This window comes from Gopherus flavomarginatus, chromosome 20, assembly GCF_025201925.1.
Source record: "Gopherus flavomarginatus isolate rGopFla2 chromosome 20, rGopFla2.mat.asm, whole genome shotgun sequence".
Lineage (NCBI taxonomy): Eukaryota > Metazoa > Chordata > Testudines > Testudinidae > Gopherus > Gopherus flavomarginatus.
Genome location: NC_066636.1, coordinates 17,589,355 through 17,607,245, shown reverse-complemented (window position 1 = coordinate 17,607,245; position 17,891 = coordinate 17,589,355). Strand labels below are relative to the sequence as shown.

Sequence of the window (17,891 nt, the reverse complement as noted above, 5' to 3'; positions counted from 1 at the left end):
ATCTGACGCTAAGCAGATCTTGTTCCATTTACCTTACTCTGTGCACCTGTGCTTGTGCACTAAACAAGCTGAGATATTTCTGTTTTCAAGATATTGCAATATTATTTTATTAGATCCTCTGATTTTCAGTATCAATACAAAGGACTATAATCCCCTTCCTACCTTCATCTGGAATGTAAATTAAAGGTATATTTATTAGTTACATACTTTAATCGCCTACTAGTGATGATACCACTGAAAATTGTAGAGAGAGCAGCAGGATCTAGGACTCAGTCAGGAACTCCCAAATGTGGCACTAACTTGGTCTGTGACACACAAACCTCTGTTTTTCCATTTGTAACAAGACTTAGCTGATCCCTAGAGTGTTTGGAAGACAGATTATTATTAGTCACTTGATTATGGTAGCAAGTATGAGCCCTAGTCCTGGACCAAGACCGAGGAGAAGGGACCAATCTAAGGGTAAGATGAGAGAGCAGGTAGATTGTAAAAGCAGCGAAGAGTCCTGTGGCACCTTTTAGACTAACAGACGTATTGGAGCATGAGCTTTCAAGGGCGAATACCCACTTTTTCGGATGCATCGGGTAGATTGATTAATGTTCAGGGTGGTTTGATGATGGAACATCTAGATACTGGCCAGTGTTAAAAGTGAACTGCAAAGCAAAAGAGAAATGAAAGACTCAGACCCTGGCCAGTGTAAGTTGTGTCACCCTGTGTCAGTGACATTTGTTTTTGCTTCCCTCAGGCTCCCTATTTAATCTACGTTGAAGTACTTGAATGTGAAAATTTTGACACCACTAATGTGCCGGCTCGTATCCCGGAGAACCGCATCCGGAGCACGAGGTCTGTGGAGAACCTGCCAGAATGTGGGATCACTCATGAGCAGAGGGCCAGCAGCTTCACCACTGTTCCCAACTATGACAACGATGATGAAGCCTGGTCTGTGGATGATATTGGGGAACTGCAGGTGGAGGTGAGGCAGCCAATGGTGCTGGAGCCAAACTCCCTGTCGCTAAGACTAGAAACCCAATGGGGAAAATGAGTCCCAGCCATAGAGCTGTGTCCCTGTTGTAAGGGAGAGGGGACATATAGTGCAATCTGTTCTCAGAGGGACCTACCCTACTCAGACGACTCCTGTTTTGGTGACTCCTTGCAGCCAAGGAGGCCTGGATGCTGTTCTCTGAGGGATATGCTACCAACATTAAGAGCAGCCAGAGTGGAGTCGCTTGAGTGGAATACACAAGGGTTTGCCTCTTTGCCATGCTCAGCGTGATGCCTCTACGGCTTTGTCTGTAACGTCTTACTCCTTCCCTTTCGGTATGTCCCACAGTGAGAGCTCTGAGCCAGCTGTAGCACGGCTGCATTCTAGAACTAGTTGGTGAATGAGGGACTTCCCGACCGTGATCGTGGTAGGAGTAGCTGCCTGGCTTGTAAAGGAAAGATGTGTGCAAGAGAATTTCTCTTGTGAGCAACCTCTTGTGCACTGAAAGCTTTTGTACAGTGCAGCACATCCCAGGCACTGAGTGCAAACAGGAACGTGAAATCTTCATCCTAACACATTAAAATGCCGTGGCTCAGAGATTGAAGTAGCAAGCCTGCCTGGCACTCCAGATTCAAATCTTGGCAGGAGAGGCTCAGTCATTCATCCTACCAAGGTAGATAATCGAGTGCTATGCAGTTCACTCTGTGCTCGTTCTTTTTGGATGAGACCTTAAAAATTGGGCCTGTCTGCTCTGCATGGCTATTAAAGGTCCCATGGGACACTTCTCATAGCCAGGGTTTGCCCTGCTGTTGAACAGTGTGTAAGCTCACCTCCTCCAACCTAGAAGTGGCTGCATTTCAGTGGCTCTGAACATGATTAATGGATCCTTTGGACTGAAAGGTTTATAAAGGTAACATTTATTATTTTTCCCTAAGGAGAACGCTGAGACTTGCTGGTCTGTAACTCAGTCTTGCGTCTCTCTTTCCAGCTTCCAGAGATGCACACCAACAGCTGTGACAATATTTCCCAGTTCTCTGTGGACAGCATCACCAGCCAAGAGAGCAAGGAGCCAGTGTTCATAGCAGCTGGCGATATTAGGTAAGAGTGAGCTTGTGTCGTGGGTGGGAGATTTCCCTTGCTGTAACAGGGATTCTTCAAGACTGCAGAGCTGGAGATAGATTGCAATGTCTTTATTTAAAACAAGGCTTGGTGTCAGGTGGGGAGGAGTACAGAGTATCTCCATTAAATCTCTGGAGAAAAAGCCTGTTAGTCAGTACTCATCTTTCTCACTAGGCCTGAGCATCAAGTGGCCTGTGTGTTCCTGGACTGGAGGCAGGTGAGGACTGAATAGTGGCTATGTGTAATGGGATGTGCAGTATGAATTAATTTCAAAACCTCTTTTAAACAGATACACATATTAGCTGGGTAGGGAGTTCTCTTTCACCTAAGCAAAGTTCAGTGTCAGATCTGAGAATCTTGAAAACTAAGACCAAGACCAAAGTCAAAAGGTAAATTCTTCATCATGTGAGTCAGCTGACCAATTAGTAGCCTTTTGGTGATATACATGGTGTGAGCGTGTACGTTACAACATATTTGAGATCTCAGAAGCTAAACAGGCTTAGGCCAGGTCAGTACTTGAAGGCACGATCTCCAAGGGAAACACAAGTACTACAAGAGCTGGAGTTGATGGTTCAGCTGGTGAAGTTCTTCTTTTGAGATGATACTTGATGCAGCCGCTTAGCTAGCTTTAGGAGGTGCAATGTTGCTGAAAATTGACTTACTTGAATGAGACTGAAGACTGTGGTTCTGCCCATGTCTATCCCGAAGACATAGGGGTGTAAGCCCCGTTTTCCTAATTTGAAGGCGTAAATTCAGCCCATGGAAAATTAACCTCTGCTGTTTCCGTTAGATACAGCATTCGTTTTCACCCCATACCTTAAACTGTTGTGTAGGGTTGTTGCACTGTTAAACAGCTGTTATGTTCCACTCCAAAGCGGGGTCTGCATGTCAGTGATCGGTGACGTGATCCCTGACAATACAAGCTTTGTAAGGTGCTTTGGGCTAACATGTGTATGATGGTATTGGATTGTCACTGAAACCTCTCTCGTGGAAAGCAGACGTGCATTTTTAATTACTTTACTTTCTAGACGGCGCCTCTCAGAGCAGCTTGCGCACACCCCAACAGCTTTCAGGAGGGACCCTGAGGATCCTTCTGCTGTTGCCCTGAAGGAGCCCTGGCAGGAGAAAGTCAGGTATGAGAGAAGGAGGTGGGTGGGGTACATGGGAAAGCCGAATTGCCCCATTCCCATAATAGGTCCGTCTTGAAACCCCAGCTACGTCTCTATGGAATAATTTCCCTTGTGGCAGCCTGTGCTGATTTGCTCTGTAAGTAAATGTGGGGCCTCAGCTTTGGGCCCTGGCTGCCTATAGGGAGCAAATATTGACTCAAATTCAGTATTTTCAAAACAAAAGGCCCTCCATACACAGCAATGATTGATTTAGGCTCTGTGTTCCAGGGTGCTCTGAGTCCTGTAAGCTTGGTACTTGGCTTATTCTTTCGGAGGGAGTGTGATTGTGGGTGGGAGGGGAAGTGATAGAAAAGGGCCATATTTCCTTCCAGTGCTGCTTAATTCCTGCTGCTGTACAGTTTGGTATCTTCTCTTCTTGTTTAACATTGATCTATGGCACTTGGTCAGGGATCCATTGTGTCCGAGCTGTACAAACATCATAAATGACTGTCCCAGCTTCAAGAACTGACAGTCTTAAAGCCCCAAGTCAGCAAAGCACTGAAGACTATCCCTGTTCAGCAAAGCATTTAAACACATGCTAGTAGTGAAAGAGAAACATCCCTAGCCTAGAAATTCTTGAATCGAAATCCACCTCTTGGTTCTGACTTACAGCTGCTGTCTTGTTACTATGCTGTTGTGCTAGGCTCTTTCCAGAGATACCATGGAGCAGGCAGAGGCTCTCTTCTCTCTTTAACACTTCACGATTTCCTCACAGGCGGATCAGGGAAGGCTCCCCTTATGGCCATCTTCCAAACTGGCGCCTCCTCTCAGTGATTGTCAAATGCGGAGATGACCTCAGGCAAGAGTTACTAGCATTCCAGGTCCTTAAACAACTGCAGGTAGGAAAAGAGCAAGACATGGCCCACTAGTGCTGTGGGTCTGTAAACACAGCGCATTGGTGCGTTTGACTCACAACTCACTCTCTCTCTCTTTCAGTCTATTTGGGAGCAGGAGCGCGTGCCCTTGTGGATCAAGCCATACAAGATCCTTGTCATCTCCGCAGACAGCGGCATGATCGAGCCGGTTGTCAACGCAGTGTCCATCCACCAAGTCAAGAAACAATCCCAGCTCTCACTGCTGGACTACTTCCTCCAGGAGCATGGCAACTACACTACCGAAGCATTTCTGACGGCCCAGAGGAACTTTGTTCAGAGCTGTGCTGGCTACTGCCTGGTGTGCTACTTGCTCCAGGTCAAAGACAGGTGGGCCCTGTGTGTTGGAATGAAGAGGCTGCAGTCCGAGCACAAAGGATTTCCATGTCATCTTTGCCCACTGGGCCCTGGGACCAACCACTGTGGGGGGCAATCAGGGAATTGCTGTCTTGACTATTGACCCTTAGAGAAGTGTAATAAACCCCCCAAAGTGGGTAGTAAGGTTTGAAAGACTTTCCAAAATGGCATCCATTACTCAGGATGCCACTTACCTAATTCCATGTCTTCTCCTCCTCCTCGCTGTATGCAGCAGGGAATCCCTGAGAGCAGTGGCATCCTCTCATGGTGCTTGTTGGGGAATCAGAACAATGGGAAGTGGCTGACGTATGACCATAGGGGAACCTGAAATTTGAGTAGTGGGAGTTCGTTTGTGTTGAAGCTGGGCTCCTCGGAGTGTTCGCTTTGCAATTGCAGGGCTGTTTTGTAAGCAATAAACCCCCATATATGTACCTAGTTAAAACGTTATTTTTTGGTAGTGTTGTACAAGAGGCAGAGAAAATGTACAGCCCTGTGTGTACTTGACATTAACAGGTGATGCTGCTGGCTTAAACTGAAGCCAGTACCTATTTGCTTTGTCAATGCTCAAGCAGTTGCTCCTCCACATTGGGTGAGGAACGTACAGCTCTTTACTCTGTGTGTGGGTGCGTGGTTCTCCAGCTCCGAGTGACTGCCAAGGAGGTGGTGTCTGAAATATGAGCTCGTTGATAATTTTCTTTCTCGTTCTCTTTCCCCTTCAAGGCACAATGGCAATATATTGCTGGATGCAGATGGACACATCATCCATATAGATTTTGGGTTCATTCTCTCCAGCTCCCCCAGGAATCTTGGCTTTGAGACATCTGCCTTCAAGCTTACAACGGAGTTTGTTGATGTAAGTGAGCTATAGCTAAATTCTGCCAGGAAGGAAAAGGGTCTTGTGGTTTGAGGCACAGGATCAGGAGCCTGGAAACCTAAGTTCTGTTCCCAGATTTGGGAGGGTGTGCGGTCTAGTGGCTAGAGCAGGGGACTGGAACCCCAGACTCTTGGGTTCTCTTCCATATGCACCTTCTTTGTGATCTTGGGCGAATCCCTTCTCCTCTATGCATCAGTTTCCCCATCTGTACAAGAGGGGTGATTCCTACTTCTTGTGGAAGAGTGGTTACGAGGAGTGTAATTGATTTCTGCAAAGTATTCAAATGAACGGCACTATAGAAGAGTCAATTCTTATTCCTAAAGAACTCTCAGATCCTAGGAAGAAAGTTTGATATAGAAGTGCAAAGTCTTACCATAAAGTTTAAATCCTTCAAATAAAGGTGCCTTTTTAAATCCATTCCTGATGTGCTTTCCCAGCTGCCTTTGCTGGCAGGACTGCTGTTGGAATTTCCTCTCTAAGGAACACTTTTGGCACGTCACTAGAACCCGTGCTCACTGTCTGATCTGCTTTCCAGGTCATGGGTGGTCTGGATGGTGATATGTTTAACTACTACAAGATGCTGATGCTGCAAGGCCTCATCGCTGCCCGAAAGCACATGGATAAAGTTGTGCAGATTGTGGAGATAATGCAGCAAGGTATGGCACCGCTTTCCGGCCTCCTGGCTTCAACCTGCTCTTACACATGACAGGACACCAATGGGCATTTCACACACCTGTGCTGTGAAAGGGGAGACAGCTAAGGCTAGGTACAGAATTTTGCTCCCTGTCTCTACCCTCCAAATGGTCTTTCTTTTCATTGCGCAGCATTGGGCAAGTGTTCCCACATGGAAAGCAGACACTGAACACCACAAGAAAATCTGGCAGTTCAGACAATATTAGATCTTCGTGCGAGACCCATGTCAGCTGCATGATGCATCCACGTAAGGCCATTTGAATTGTAGCGATTTGAATGTAGAGGATGCATGGGGGAGGTCTGGTATAGTGGTGAGAGCAGAGGATTGGGACTCAGGTCACCTGGGTTCTGTTCTCTGCTCTCCCACTCACTCTGTGTGACTTTGGAAGAGTCATTTAGGGCCTGATTTTTCAGAATCACCCGTAAGTCCAGCTTACGTCAATGGGAGCAGCAAGTGCTCTGACTTAAATTTTCCCTTAAGTGGGGTCCCTGCCTATCTGAAGGCGTTGTGAGGATTAGTGTATAAAAAGCTCTTTAAGCTTCTGTGAGGAAAAGAACTAGAGGAGAATTATCATGACACTCCTGAAAGCATTGCATAGAAGGAAGTATTCACTCAAATTGCTGATGCTGGGAAACTGCAGCATGCTTTGATCCTGTCTCATTGTGTGTATGTTGTCTAACCTACTATTTAACTACTGTGTGTGTGGGTTCTGTGGCAGGATAAATAGGTTTGGCAGGATCGAGATTCTGAAGAGCAGGCACCTCGCTTGCCTATCTTGACTCCTTTATTTAAAATGTAATTTGCAATGTGGCCTGCCATGGGGAAAATTGTCAAAGTGTGGAGAGAAGCAAGCCAATAACTGAGTGTGTCAGTTTGTCCTCTAGATTGCCAGAGATGTTACGGAGAAAGTCAGCAGAGCCAGGTCCATACGGTAGCGCAGGTCATCTGTGAGTGTCAGGAAGCAGAATAGACTATTCACAGATAAGTTTGCTATTGTATGAGATCTTAAAGGGGCTGGCAGCCCCGTGCTCCCCAACTAGTAGTGTATGCACTGGGGCTGGCACTCTGAGCACCACCTTCCCATCCTCATGAGAGGAACCTCTGTGCAAGGACGGGGCTGCCACTGCAGCCTGCCCTCGATCTAGCTGTGCATGTTCAAACCTGCCATGGGGCTTTGCTTTCTCTTGCAGGCTCCAGGCAATGTCCAAGCACAGTGGTAGGTTAGAGCAGCCCCAGTTGAGTGGGAGGGGGGAGGGATTGGCTGGGACAGCTGAGATCTTAGTCTGATAAATGTTCCACTCTATCAGCCTCACTGCAGCAGAATTATATTCACTACATTCTCCTTACAGGACCAGGGAAACTGTCCCTAAGGCAGGGGTGGGCAAACTTTTTGGGCCGAGGACCACATCTGGGAGGGGAAATTTGTATGCAGGGCAGGGGGTTGGGGTGCGTGAGGGAGTGCAGGGTGTGGGAGGGGGTAGAGTGTGCAGGGAGGGGCTCAGGGCAAGAGATTCAGGCAGAGGAGGGGTGTGGGCTGTATGAGGAGGCTCAGGGCAGGGTGCAGGAGGGGTGCGGACTGTGGGACGGGGCTCGGGGCACGGCGTTGGGGTGCACGGGGGTGCAGCAGGGAGCTCAGGGCAGGGGGTTGCGGTGCGAGATTACAAGGGGGCTTAGGGCAAGGAGTTGGGGGGTGGGGTGCAGGAGGGGTTCGGGCTCCAGCCTGGTGCCACTTACCTAAAGCGGCTCCGGGGTGGCAGTGGTGTGCCCCGGAGCCAGGGCAGGCTCCCTGCATGCCTGCCCTGTCCCCGGCCCTGCACCACTCCAGGAAGCGCTGCAGCCTGTGAGGGAGCCAGGGGCAGAGGGCTCCATGTGCGCTGCCCTTGCCACGCCTCCAAGTACCTCCTCTGAAGCTCCTGTTGGCCACGTTTCCCCGTTCCCAGCCAATTGCAGCTGTGGAGCCCTCTGTCGTCGTCCTCTCCCTCCCTGTCCAGGGGCTGCAGGAAAGTGGTGTTGGCCACTTCTGCAGAGCGGTGCGGGGCCTGCGGCACCATGGGAGGCAATCCCGCGGGCCGTAGTTTGCCCACCCCTGCCCTAACACAAGCATTCAGGGGATACATCACCAAGCTGCAGCTTTGCAGCTAGGATCCTATGGTCAGGTTATCTAATGGTTAGAGCAGAGAGTATTGGAAATCTGGGTTCTGTCTCCAGCCTGGTCATAAGAGCAGAGGGAAAAGGAAATCAAAACATTGTAGATACTGTAATTTTATTTTCCTACTGTAACACACTTAGTTACCTAAATTAGAGGAGTGGAAATAACCATCCAGTTTTATACCATTGCACAGTATAAGGTCCCACCTAGCTTTAAGTGAATTGAGTCTGTTCCTCTTTAAAATTACACAGAGGGCAATCACCAGTCTTAATCTATTTCATTGTTTTGCTGGACATTCACATCAGTATTTTGATGATGTCTACACAGTGCCCTCTCTCTGCATTGTGTTGCAGTCTCTTACTCCTAGCTAGTTCGCAGCTTTCCCTGCTGCAAGGAACCAGGCTTGAAGCAGTTCATAGAGGGTAAGGCCAGAAAGGACCATTATGACCATGTAGTGTGACCCCCTGCAGTCCTCAAACATAGTTACCACCCTAGTACATTAAAAACAGCGCACGCACACACACACACTCACGTTACAACCTCATTCATCAGTTCTGCTTGCACACTGAGCTTTGCACATCTGTCTGGCTGCTCAGGCTGGAGCACAGCTAGCAGCAGCCTTGCTGGACCATGTCCAAATGACTTGTTGCTAGTGTGGTTCAGCACTTCCTTTGCAGTTCTATAGCCCAGACTGTAAAAAACCCTCCAGCACCAAGCAGGGATGCTGCACACATACAGAATAACTAGTTGGTAACCCTTGCGCTGAATCCGCAGCTCTTCCTCCTTCTCTCCCCTCTTCCCCTTTGGCTGAAGTTTCATGGCAGGGTGAGTTGGGAAGAGCCTGGGTTAGGGTATCGCAGTTCAAAGTCTGTGTGGTGCAGTGGGGGAAGGAAATGGGGAATCGGTCACAGTCTTCCACTGGGCACCTGTTTCAAGCATCCACCGAGGTATTCCTCACCTGGCAGAGACTGGCTTTCAACTATACGTTGAACAGTATTATATTGGAACCCTCAGGTGACTTTAAAATGGTGGCTTAAGAAATAGGGATTGTCAGTTTGTTCGGGCTTTGCCTACTTTTCTGTATTACCTCCTTAACTAAGCTGCCTTAAGCACCACTCAGCACACAACCAGAACATCGTGTCAGCCGGTCTGTTAACCCGAGCCTGGACGAGTTAGCCACCCCCAACTGATGGGTGAAATGTATGTCCTTGCTTATACTGAGGACCAGCTCTCCAGCTGCTGTGAATGGCTGCAGCTCCATTGGAACTAGTGGGGCCAGATCTGTCTGTGCAAGTCCACTGGAGTTGATGGTGCTACTCCGTTTTACACCAGCTGGCAATGTGGCTCAGTGCTGTGGTTGTGAACACATGTTCTTATCGCTTCCTAGTGCAGACAAGACCTTAAAGGGACCCTCTGTGCAGGTTTCACTGTCATTACTAGACAGCAGTTGCAAAATGTGCCTCCCAAGCCAGGCTGCTCCAACAACTATTCTGTGCAAGTTCTTCCCATTGCTTTAGGATTCGCTGTTAACTCTGCTCCTCATCTCCTCCCCCGATGTGTTAGGTTCTCAGCTGCCCTGTTTCCATGGCTCCAGTACCATCCGCAACCTGAAGGAGCGTTTCCACATGAACATGACGGAGGAGCAGCTGCAGATGCTCATTGAACAGATGGTGGATGGCAGCATGCGGTCGATCACCACCAAACTCTATGATGGCTTCCAGTACCTCACCAATGGCATCATGTGATGGCTGCGCCCCTGCCACCAACTTGAGGATGGCTTTTGTCATAGCCACAGTGCCCAGCTGGAGACCTACCACCTGGCCGAGGGAAAAGGTCTTGCCCCCTCTGGTGAAGGGAGCCGAGTAGTATCACCTCCTGTGTGCTGGGTTTATCGGACTCTCAAACCACCACCAACAAAAAACAGTGTTGAGAGAAGTGAAATCTACGCATGAAATTGACTAAAATAAAAAGGATCATGTGGCAACCATTGCGATCACGTTTAATGTGACCGCAGGGCCCAGGCGTTGGTGAGACAAAGCCATCAGCGCTCTGTGGACAACAGAACCATGTGTACATCAGTTCCTCCATCTTTATTTCAGTATTATGCCTGTTGATGTCCTGTGAACTCTTCCACGGTTTCATAAATGTTTAGGGCCTGGGGTGGAGGGGGCCAAAACCATCCTTCTCCCTGAGTCTGGTATTTGCCGATATTTTGAGCCTTCTGCTAGCACCACTTGAATGCGGTTGCGGTGAATCCCCATCAGCCCCCAACCCTGCATGTACCTGTACAGCATTGTCAGCATTATTTGAGTCTCCTGATGTTGGTTTGGCTTTTTTCACCCTTTGCACATTTTAATGTAAGTTTAAGTTGCAAGTTAGACAACAAACGTGTCTTGAGATCATAGGTCACTAGACACAACCCATGTAGCACAGTCTTAACCTTCTGGAGCATAGGGGTTATTAGGACTTTGATATATTTGTTTCCTTTCATCCACATCTCTCATAGTCTGGCCATGCAACCGCATGCCCATCTGTCTTTCTTTGGGCACCTTTTTGACTTTGTTCCACAAATCTGGGGCTGTGAAGCTTTCCCCTGCAATAATATCAGACCGAATGCTTCATGGATTTGTGCCACACTGAATGTCTTGTCCTTGGCTGACGATCCCTGAACTCGCAAAGCCATGAACTCAGCAGCAGGGCTGCACTTCGCTTTGTGTGTGGTATCCACAGAGGGGTTACATTTCCGTGGATGATGAGTTTTTACATCTATCTGGATCGGACCTCTTAAATGCAGAATGTTCCCCTGGAGGTTATAACCTGGCCCACCCCTCCTCGGTGGGGTATTTTGCCATGAGCCAAGTTTCATGGCTCCCAGCGAGTGAGGCAAAATGTTGCTAGTTCTCTCCCTAGGGTAACTGAAGGCCAGATAGGCTTATTATCCATCTTACCTTGCTAGCATACCTAGCTAGAGTTCAGGAGACTGGTTGCTCTTTAGTTTTGCGGCAAGCAGGGCATCGCTAGTGCCTTTTTTCAGTTTTAAGTAAAGAAGTGATCGTGCTAATTTTTCATCCCCAGAAACAGGTCAAAAGCAGATGCTGACAAGCACAAAGTTATTGCAAAGAACCAGTAGAGTGCAGCTGTGAAGTCGTAAGTCCTGGCTGTTTGGCATATAGATCCAGGGCATGGACATAACTCTATGCTGGGCTGATTTCATTTTTAAAACTCCCTTTCTGCTACTGTCCAGCTGAGAGCATCTGTACTTTATAAAGAGCAACAAGGTATGATTTGTTGAAACTTCTCTGTATTGATATAGCTCTATTCAGACACAAGTCCCCTCCCTTGTCCTGTCTCCCCTCGGTGTATTCACCTTCCTGCAGCTGCTGATCAGATGGTGGAATCCCCGACTACCTGAGTGTGTGTGATTTGTTACCTCAGTCCTTGTTCTCCTCCACCCCCCATTGATTCCTGTTGTCAACTCTCATGTTAATAGGTGTGTTTGTTCAGAGCTACTTTGCCATGTTGATTATGTAGCATTTTTTGAACTGTATTTTAACATTATGGGATAGAGCTTTCTGGCAGGAAGAGGCAATATTTCCACGTTTTGCAACCAGCAGTTCAAACCACTGTGTACCCTCCTGCATTCTAACAGATGAGCAGCGAGCTAGGCTTAACTGTCTCCCAATTGCAGTTAAAAGACACAGGTGGTGGGGGGGCATAATCTTCCATCACTCCCTGTTCTCAAAACCAGTTATTGTTACCAGTTTGGAAATGGATTGGCAAAACGGAAGGTATGGCTTTTTACTGTCCACCGAAGAAATTATGAAAGGTCTGAACTCTTCTCCTCCTCTGTTTGCACCCCCCACCCCATGCTTTAATTTCCACCGATCCTTTGAGACTGAACCCTTCATTTGTGTTAGAGTCTGCTTCATTTCCTGAAACATTGACTTTGCAAGGAATGGGGAACGCTTGGGTAGCAATATTCTCATCCTTGCAGGTGGAAATAGAAAAGGATCTAGCACTAGTTTCATTACAACCCCCCCCCCAAAACACTGACCTAGTTGCTTTTGTCTTGTTTGTCTGTTCTGTTTTTTAATTTTTCCCTTTCAGTTCCTCGTTGTAACTGCTGTTGTGACCCAGCTGTTTCCGGAGCAGCCAGCAATGGCGCGGAAAAGGGGCCGTAGATTGTAAGGAACAATCTGAATTTCTGTGGGAAAGACCCAGCATTGCAGCGCCAGGGGGGTGGAGCTAGAAATGATAGAATTGTTTGGATGATCAGTGCGTGGGGTGGGGTGGTATTGCTCTAATATAAGGACAAAAAGTTACTATGAATGTTGGAAAAATTAGTGATACTTGTCACATTTTGTAGCACAGAAGCAGATTTGCAGGCTGCAGTGTTGAATGGGGTTGCACTTCTGTAATCAACCTGGCAGTGGTAATTCTGAGGGCAGCAATTTGCAGGCGCTGCCCATGACGTGTTAGTCATTTTGGCTACTGCTGAGTTTCGGAGCAGAGAGAGGATCATTTTAAAACTTGGCAATTGGCTTGTTTTTTTGGTGGGGATCACTGGGATTTAACTTTTGGGTCAAATTTAGGCTTCGTTTACTCATTTGTACGTCACTTAGCAGCCTGTTGAATTGTCAGGAAACTGCTTTAGTTGCTATCTTCGTGTTTCAGCCCCTGCCACGACTCAGGCTTGTTTGGCTGTAAAAAGCCTCAAGCAGACACTTCAAATGACTCCGTCTTGCTTTTTAGCTTTCCCCTCTGCGTTTACACTAACCTGAAGATGAACGGCAGCCGGGTTGCCCTTTAATGTAGCAAATGGCATACGGATACCCAGTGATCGGATGTACTGAGCCCCTAGTATCAGCTTTGCTGCAAGTGGCAGGGGAAATGGTGTCCCTGTATACAAGTTACCCAACCAGTTGGGTGACTTCTGCAGATTGTTGCCACATAATCTGGATGGGATCCTTTGGAATGTAGTTTTCATTTAACATACTCATGGAGAGTAGGTTTGAATAGCTAAAAGGGGATGGGCTGCTTGACGGCAAGAGGAGAGGGACAAAAATAAGATCCTAATAGGCCATAGGAATGGCCTCTCCTTGAGCAGAAGTGAACACCCTTTCTGACAGCTGCTGCTGGCTACACAGACTGTATGTGAACCTTTCAATGTGTGGGGATTTTTTATTTTCCTATTCAGTAAGGATGGGCCAAGCTCAGAAATAAAATATACAACCAGAACTTGATTTCTAATAAAATGTCCTTTTTAAAAAAACAGAAAAGCTGGTGCAGAAATTGTTGATTGCGTCTCGTTAATTGCTGATGGCTTAACAAAAAGCTTCAAGAGGAAAGCTCTGGTGGGAGATTGCTTTGCGTTTCCTATGTATTCCAAGCCAGTCTCTTTCTATCACACCCCTAGGCTTGCGTAAAACAGATTAAATGCATGTCGTAGAGTTTGACACCTGGGGGCAGATCTTGAACTTAACTGTGGCTTTCAGGACAGATCTAGTTTTTTGTAACCTCCTTTGAATAGTAATCCTCATCAGAGGCTTTCCAAGCACTGCACACAGGTGAGTAAGCTTTATCCTCATTTTACGCTTGGGGAAACTGAGGCACTCTGATAGGACTTGACGAAGACCATGCAGTGAGTCAGTGGCAGAGCAGAAGGATGGTCTTGTGCTTAAGGTGCTGGAATTAGACTCGGGGAATGGAAGGGTCTCAATAGTGGCCCAGTCTTACCTGGTAGATGTTTTCCTGGTGGGTATTGTAGTCAGATCAGCTAGTGATGGGGATGAGATTTGACTTAAGTTAGCAGCTCTATCGAGCCAGCTCAGCTATGGCAGCTGGGTTCTGTTCCCCCTCGTGCATCACTAACAGAATGGTTGACTGAGATCCAATGAGTCACAGGGTGAGGCAAGTCTCACTGAGCTTTTAACAATCACGGAGATGCACGTGTGCCCCTGAGATTTGCGTGCAGAACTACCGTTACTGGGGGTGATGCAGGCGAAGGAATGAGCCATGCTTCTCATTTGGATCTCAGGTGGATTGTTGAGCTGAGTATGTGGGTGACGGAGTCGGAGGCATTGAGCCTGGAAGTCATGCGAGCCAGTAGCAGAGCTGGGGATCTCGACTCCCATCCTCCAACTCCCCAGACTGGATTGCATTTGACCCAGCACCCTGGAAATGGAGAAGGCTCTGTATCCCATTCCCATGTGCCCTGGCTGCCTGGCCCCCAGGCAGAGAGCTGTGAAACTGGAGGGTTTGATTAGAAGTGTATGAGGCTGAGTGCCCATTTTCCTTCTACCTCGGACTGGGATCTCTGCCCTGGCAGTGGCAAACTCTGCAGTTTTTAAACTGCCATGAAGCCTGGCTCTCCAGTGGCTGAGCGGCTTCGGCTGAGTCTGTGCAGAATTGTATGTGGGGAGTGGAGAATCCTCGTAAGAAAAGGGAAGTGTTCTGGAAAGCCAGGCAGCGCACTCGGTGCCCTGGACAAGCACACCAGAGTCTGAGATCGAGGCCAGGAGGGACCTGTAATAGTATGGGAGCTCTCCCTGTTGCCCTGCGCGCCCCCTGGTGGCCTGGTGCTGAGTTTGTGTCCTTGCCTCAGTTTCCCCAGTGGACTTTGAGTAAGTTCAGTGAAGTCCTTGTGTAGCAAACAAAGCCCCTTCAGGGGTCTGGGTTATTCAAACAAAGACCAATCAACTGCAGCAAGTCTTCACCCCCAGTGTCCGGAGAGAGGCCAACTAATCTTAGTCTCTCAGCCCCACCCAAGTCCCTCTGTCCTGGCTCATGGCCAGAAAGGCCCCATCAACCTGGGATCCTTCTCTGCAGTCAGGCCTCTTGCTATCACCCGGGGAAGGGTCCCTCTCTGGACTCAGGCCTCTCCAGAGTGATCAAATCACTGCAGCTCCTCTCTGGAGTGGGACGTTGTTCCCTAGCAACCTGGTCCTGTCACTGGGACCAGATCTCCCTAGGGCTTAGCTGCTCCCCTCCAGCAGCACCTTTCCTAGGTCCCCATTTCTGGGGAGTCCTCTAAACCGCTCCTCTGAGAAACCTCTCTGCTCAAGAACAACCTCTGTGTTCTAGGGCGCCCTGCCTGAGTCCCCGTAGCCCTTTATAAGGCCAGTCAGGCGCTTCATAACTAATTGACTTCTGCCCAGCCACTTAGGTAATTGGCTACTCCCAGGTAACTCTAGGTTGGGTCTTTGTCCTGAGCAGACCCTGTCATTGGTAGGTTGGGTGCCTGACCCCATAAAGGGGTCAGGGTCATTAGAGTAATTTAATCCATAAACTGCATCAAGGAGACATTTTGGGATGGAGGATAAGAGCCTCTCTCTCTCCCACTTGCCTGCTCCTTGCCCCCGCCCCAGCAGAAACCAGCGTTTGCCCTTCTCGTTCGTGTGTTCTCGTTCCAACTTCCTGATGGTGGCAGCTACGGCTCTACTCACCGCGCGGCTAGTGCCAGACCCACAACCTGAGCGGTCCAAGCTGTCAGCCCTGTTGGGAAGCAGTGTTTGCCGTCTGCCTAGCATTGATGGGAGCAGCTCCCCTGCTGGGTTAGTAGAGATGGGACCATACCCCAGCAGGACAATCTGTGACTGCTGCTGCTGGCCAGAACTGGCTTCTGGGAGCTGCTGGACAGTGCAAGTGGCTTGCATGCGTAATTTCTCGAGCATAGATGGGACCTAGTGATGGCTTCTGCTGTTCAAATAGGCAGATCCTGTGAGAGATGAGTAGTAACCCCTCTGGGGGCTGTAAATATCCTAAATCTGACTGAGTCGCTCTTTTTTTTCCTGTTTGCTCTTCTCTTAAACCCTGTATGGTCCCATGCCTTACCTCTGCTGGGCTTGGTCACCTTCCTTGAAGGAAAAGGGGTCTGACCTCAATTTAGCAGAGCCCTTAAGCATGCGCCTAACTCCCAGGGACTTCAACGTGATTTAAAGTTAATGGTGATACTGGAAAAGAGGAGACTAAGGGGGGATATGATAGAGGTATATAAAATCGTGAGTGGTGTGGAGAAAGTGAATAAGGAAAAGTTATTTACTTGTTCCCATAATATAAGAACTAGGGGCCACCAAATGAAATTAATGGGCAGCAGGTTTAAAACAAACAAAAGGAAGTTCTTCACACAGCACACTGTTAACTTGTGGAACTCCTTGCCTGAGGAAGTTGTGAAGGCTAGGAATATAGCAGGGTTTAAGAGACCTGGATAAATTCGTGGAGATTAAGTCCATTAATAGCTATTAGCCAGGATGGGTAAGGAGTGGTGTCCCTAGCCTCTGTTTGTCAGAGGGTGGAGATGGATGGCAGGAGAGAGAGAGATCACTTGATCATTATCTGTTAAGTTCACTCCCTCTGGGGCACCTGGCATTGGCCACTGTCGGAGGACAGCATACTAGGCTGGATGGACTTTTGGTCTGACCCAATATGGCCGTTCTTATGTTACTGTACTCCTTAGCTCTTACCATCAGTAGACCTCAAAGCACTTTACCAAGGAGGTCAGTAACATTCTCCCCAGTTTACAGAGGGGGAAACTGAGGCACAGAGCAATGCAGTGACTTGCCCTAGGTCACCCAGTGGAGCAAGGGATAGAACCCAGGTCTCCTGAGCCCTAGTCCGCTAGCAACATACTTTGCTGAATTAGGTTACCTGTGTCATATCAGCAGTGGCCTCGCTGCAGCCCCTTTTCTCCTCCCGGTACTAATTCTATAGCTAACCTCTAAACAAGTGGGTTTGTCTCGCCAAGTCTGTTGTTCTCCATTGAACTCCAAGTTCAGGCATCCCTGCCCTTGCTGGTTTTCTGGACCGTGGTAGGAGATACTACTTCTGTATTCTTCAGCCTGACCTGCTGTGTAGAATTTCGTTCCCTCCATCGACGGAAGAGGATTTTCCATCTCTGTAATTTAATCCATCTCTCGGGGAGCTAAACTGACAGAAGAATTCTTCTGTCAGCCTACTCGCGTCGATGCTGGCGGTTAGATCGACCGCAGGGTGGTGAATATCATTCAAATTTTGATATTTTGAAATTAGAGACTAGAAAAAGTTGATGAAATTCACCACTCCCCTATTTTTTGACCAGCTAGAGACGGAGAATTTTTTGAAATTAAAAAGTTTGTTTTGAAATGTTGAGTAAAATAAGGGGTGGGTGGGTTAAATTTAAACAAAATTTCTTTTTTTTGTTAACCAGCTTTAACTCCCAATACCATGTTTATGCAAATTATAACGGCTGTGAACATCAAGATTCAGCTAGTAAACATTTGATCATCTATTAATAGGCAAATTCTAATATAAATTTAATAGTGCAATGTAGTAATGCAATTATAAATGATTCTAGTATATACAATACATTGTATATACTATATGTGCTAGAATTATAACCATGATACAAGCATAATCATAGTCCATTTGTAATTCATGTAGTTGTAAATCAATACAATTATTATATTAATATACAAATTATGATTGTAGAATGCAAGATTCAGCTACCTACAGATCTTTGATCATAAGCTTTAATTTTCAGGTAAAATGGACAGCAGAGACACCAGGTAAAACATTTTAAAATATTTCTTCTCTGAAAAATGTTGTAAGTACATCTTGAAGCACTTCAATGTTTGAATGTATTTATCCTTGTGACACCCCTGTGAGGCAGGATGGTGCTGTTGTGCCCATTGTACAAATGGG

At 47.6% G+C, this 17,891-nt stretch overlaps 2 protein-coding genes across 4 annotated transcripts in view; both read left to right on the top strand.

The window, feature by feature from the left end:
• Positions 1-13,492, top strand: part of PI4KB (phosphatidylinositol 4-kinase beta) — a 56,813-nt gene extending 43,321 nt beyond the window's left edge. For all 3 annotated transcript variants that reach the window (XM_050929822.1, XM_050929821.1, XM_050929823.1), the window contains 8 exons: positions 743-970; positions 1,968-2,077; positions 3,127-3,231; positions 3,983-4,106; positions 4,204-4,469; positions 5,217-5,349; positions 5,906-6,026; positions 9,777-13,492. In XM_050929822.1, the coding sequence (XP_050785779.1) occupies positions 743-970; positions 1,968-2,077; positions 3,127-3,231; positions 3,983-4,106; positions 4,204-4,469; positions 5,217-5,349; positions 5,906-6,026; positions 9,777-9,958 (1,269 nt within the window). In that variant the 3' untranslated portion in view covers positions 9,959-13,492. The remainder of the gene's footprint in view (positions 1-742; positions 971-1,967; positions 2,078-3,126; positions 3,232-3,982; positions 4,107-4,203; positions 4,470-5,216; positions 5,350-5,905; positions 6,027-9,776) is intronic.
• A 4,238-nt stretch (positions 13,493-17,730) lies between these two features.
• The window catches only part of LOC127037761 (unconventional myosin-Ie-like), a 37,538-nt gene continuing 37,377 nt past the window's right edge, over positions 17,731-17,891 (top strand). The window contains exon 1 of the mRNA XM_050929803.1: positions 17,731-17,793. The gene's annotated coding sequence lies outside the window, so the exon portion shown is untranslated. The remainder of the gene's footprint in view (positions 17,794-17,891) is intronic.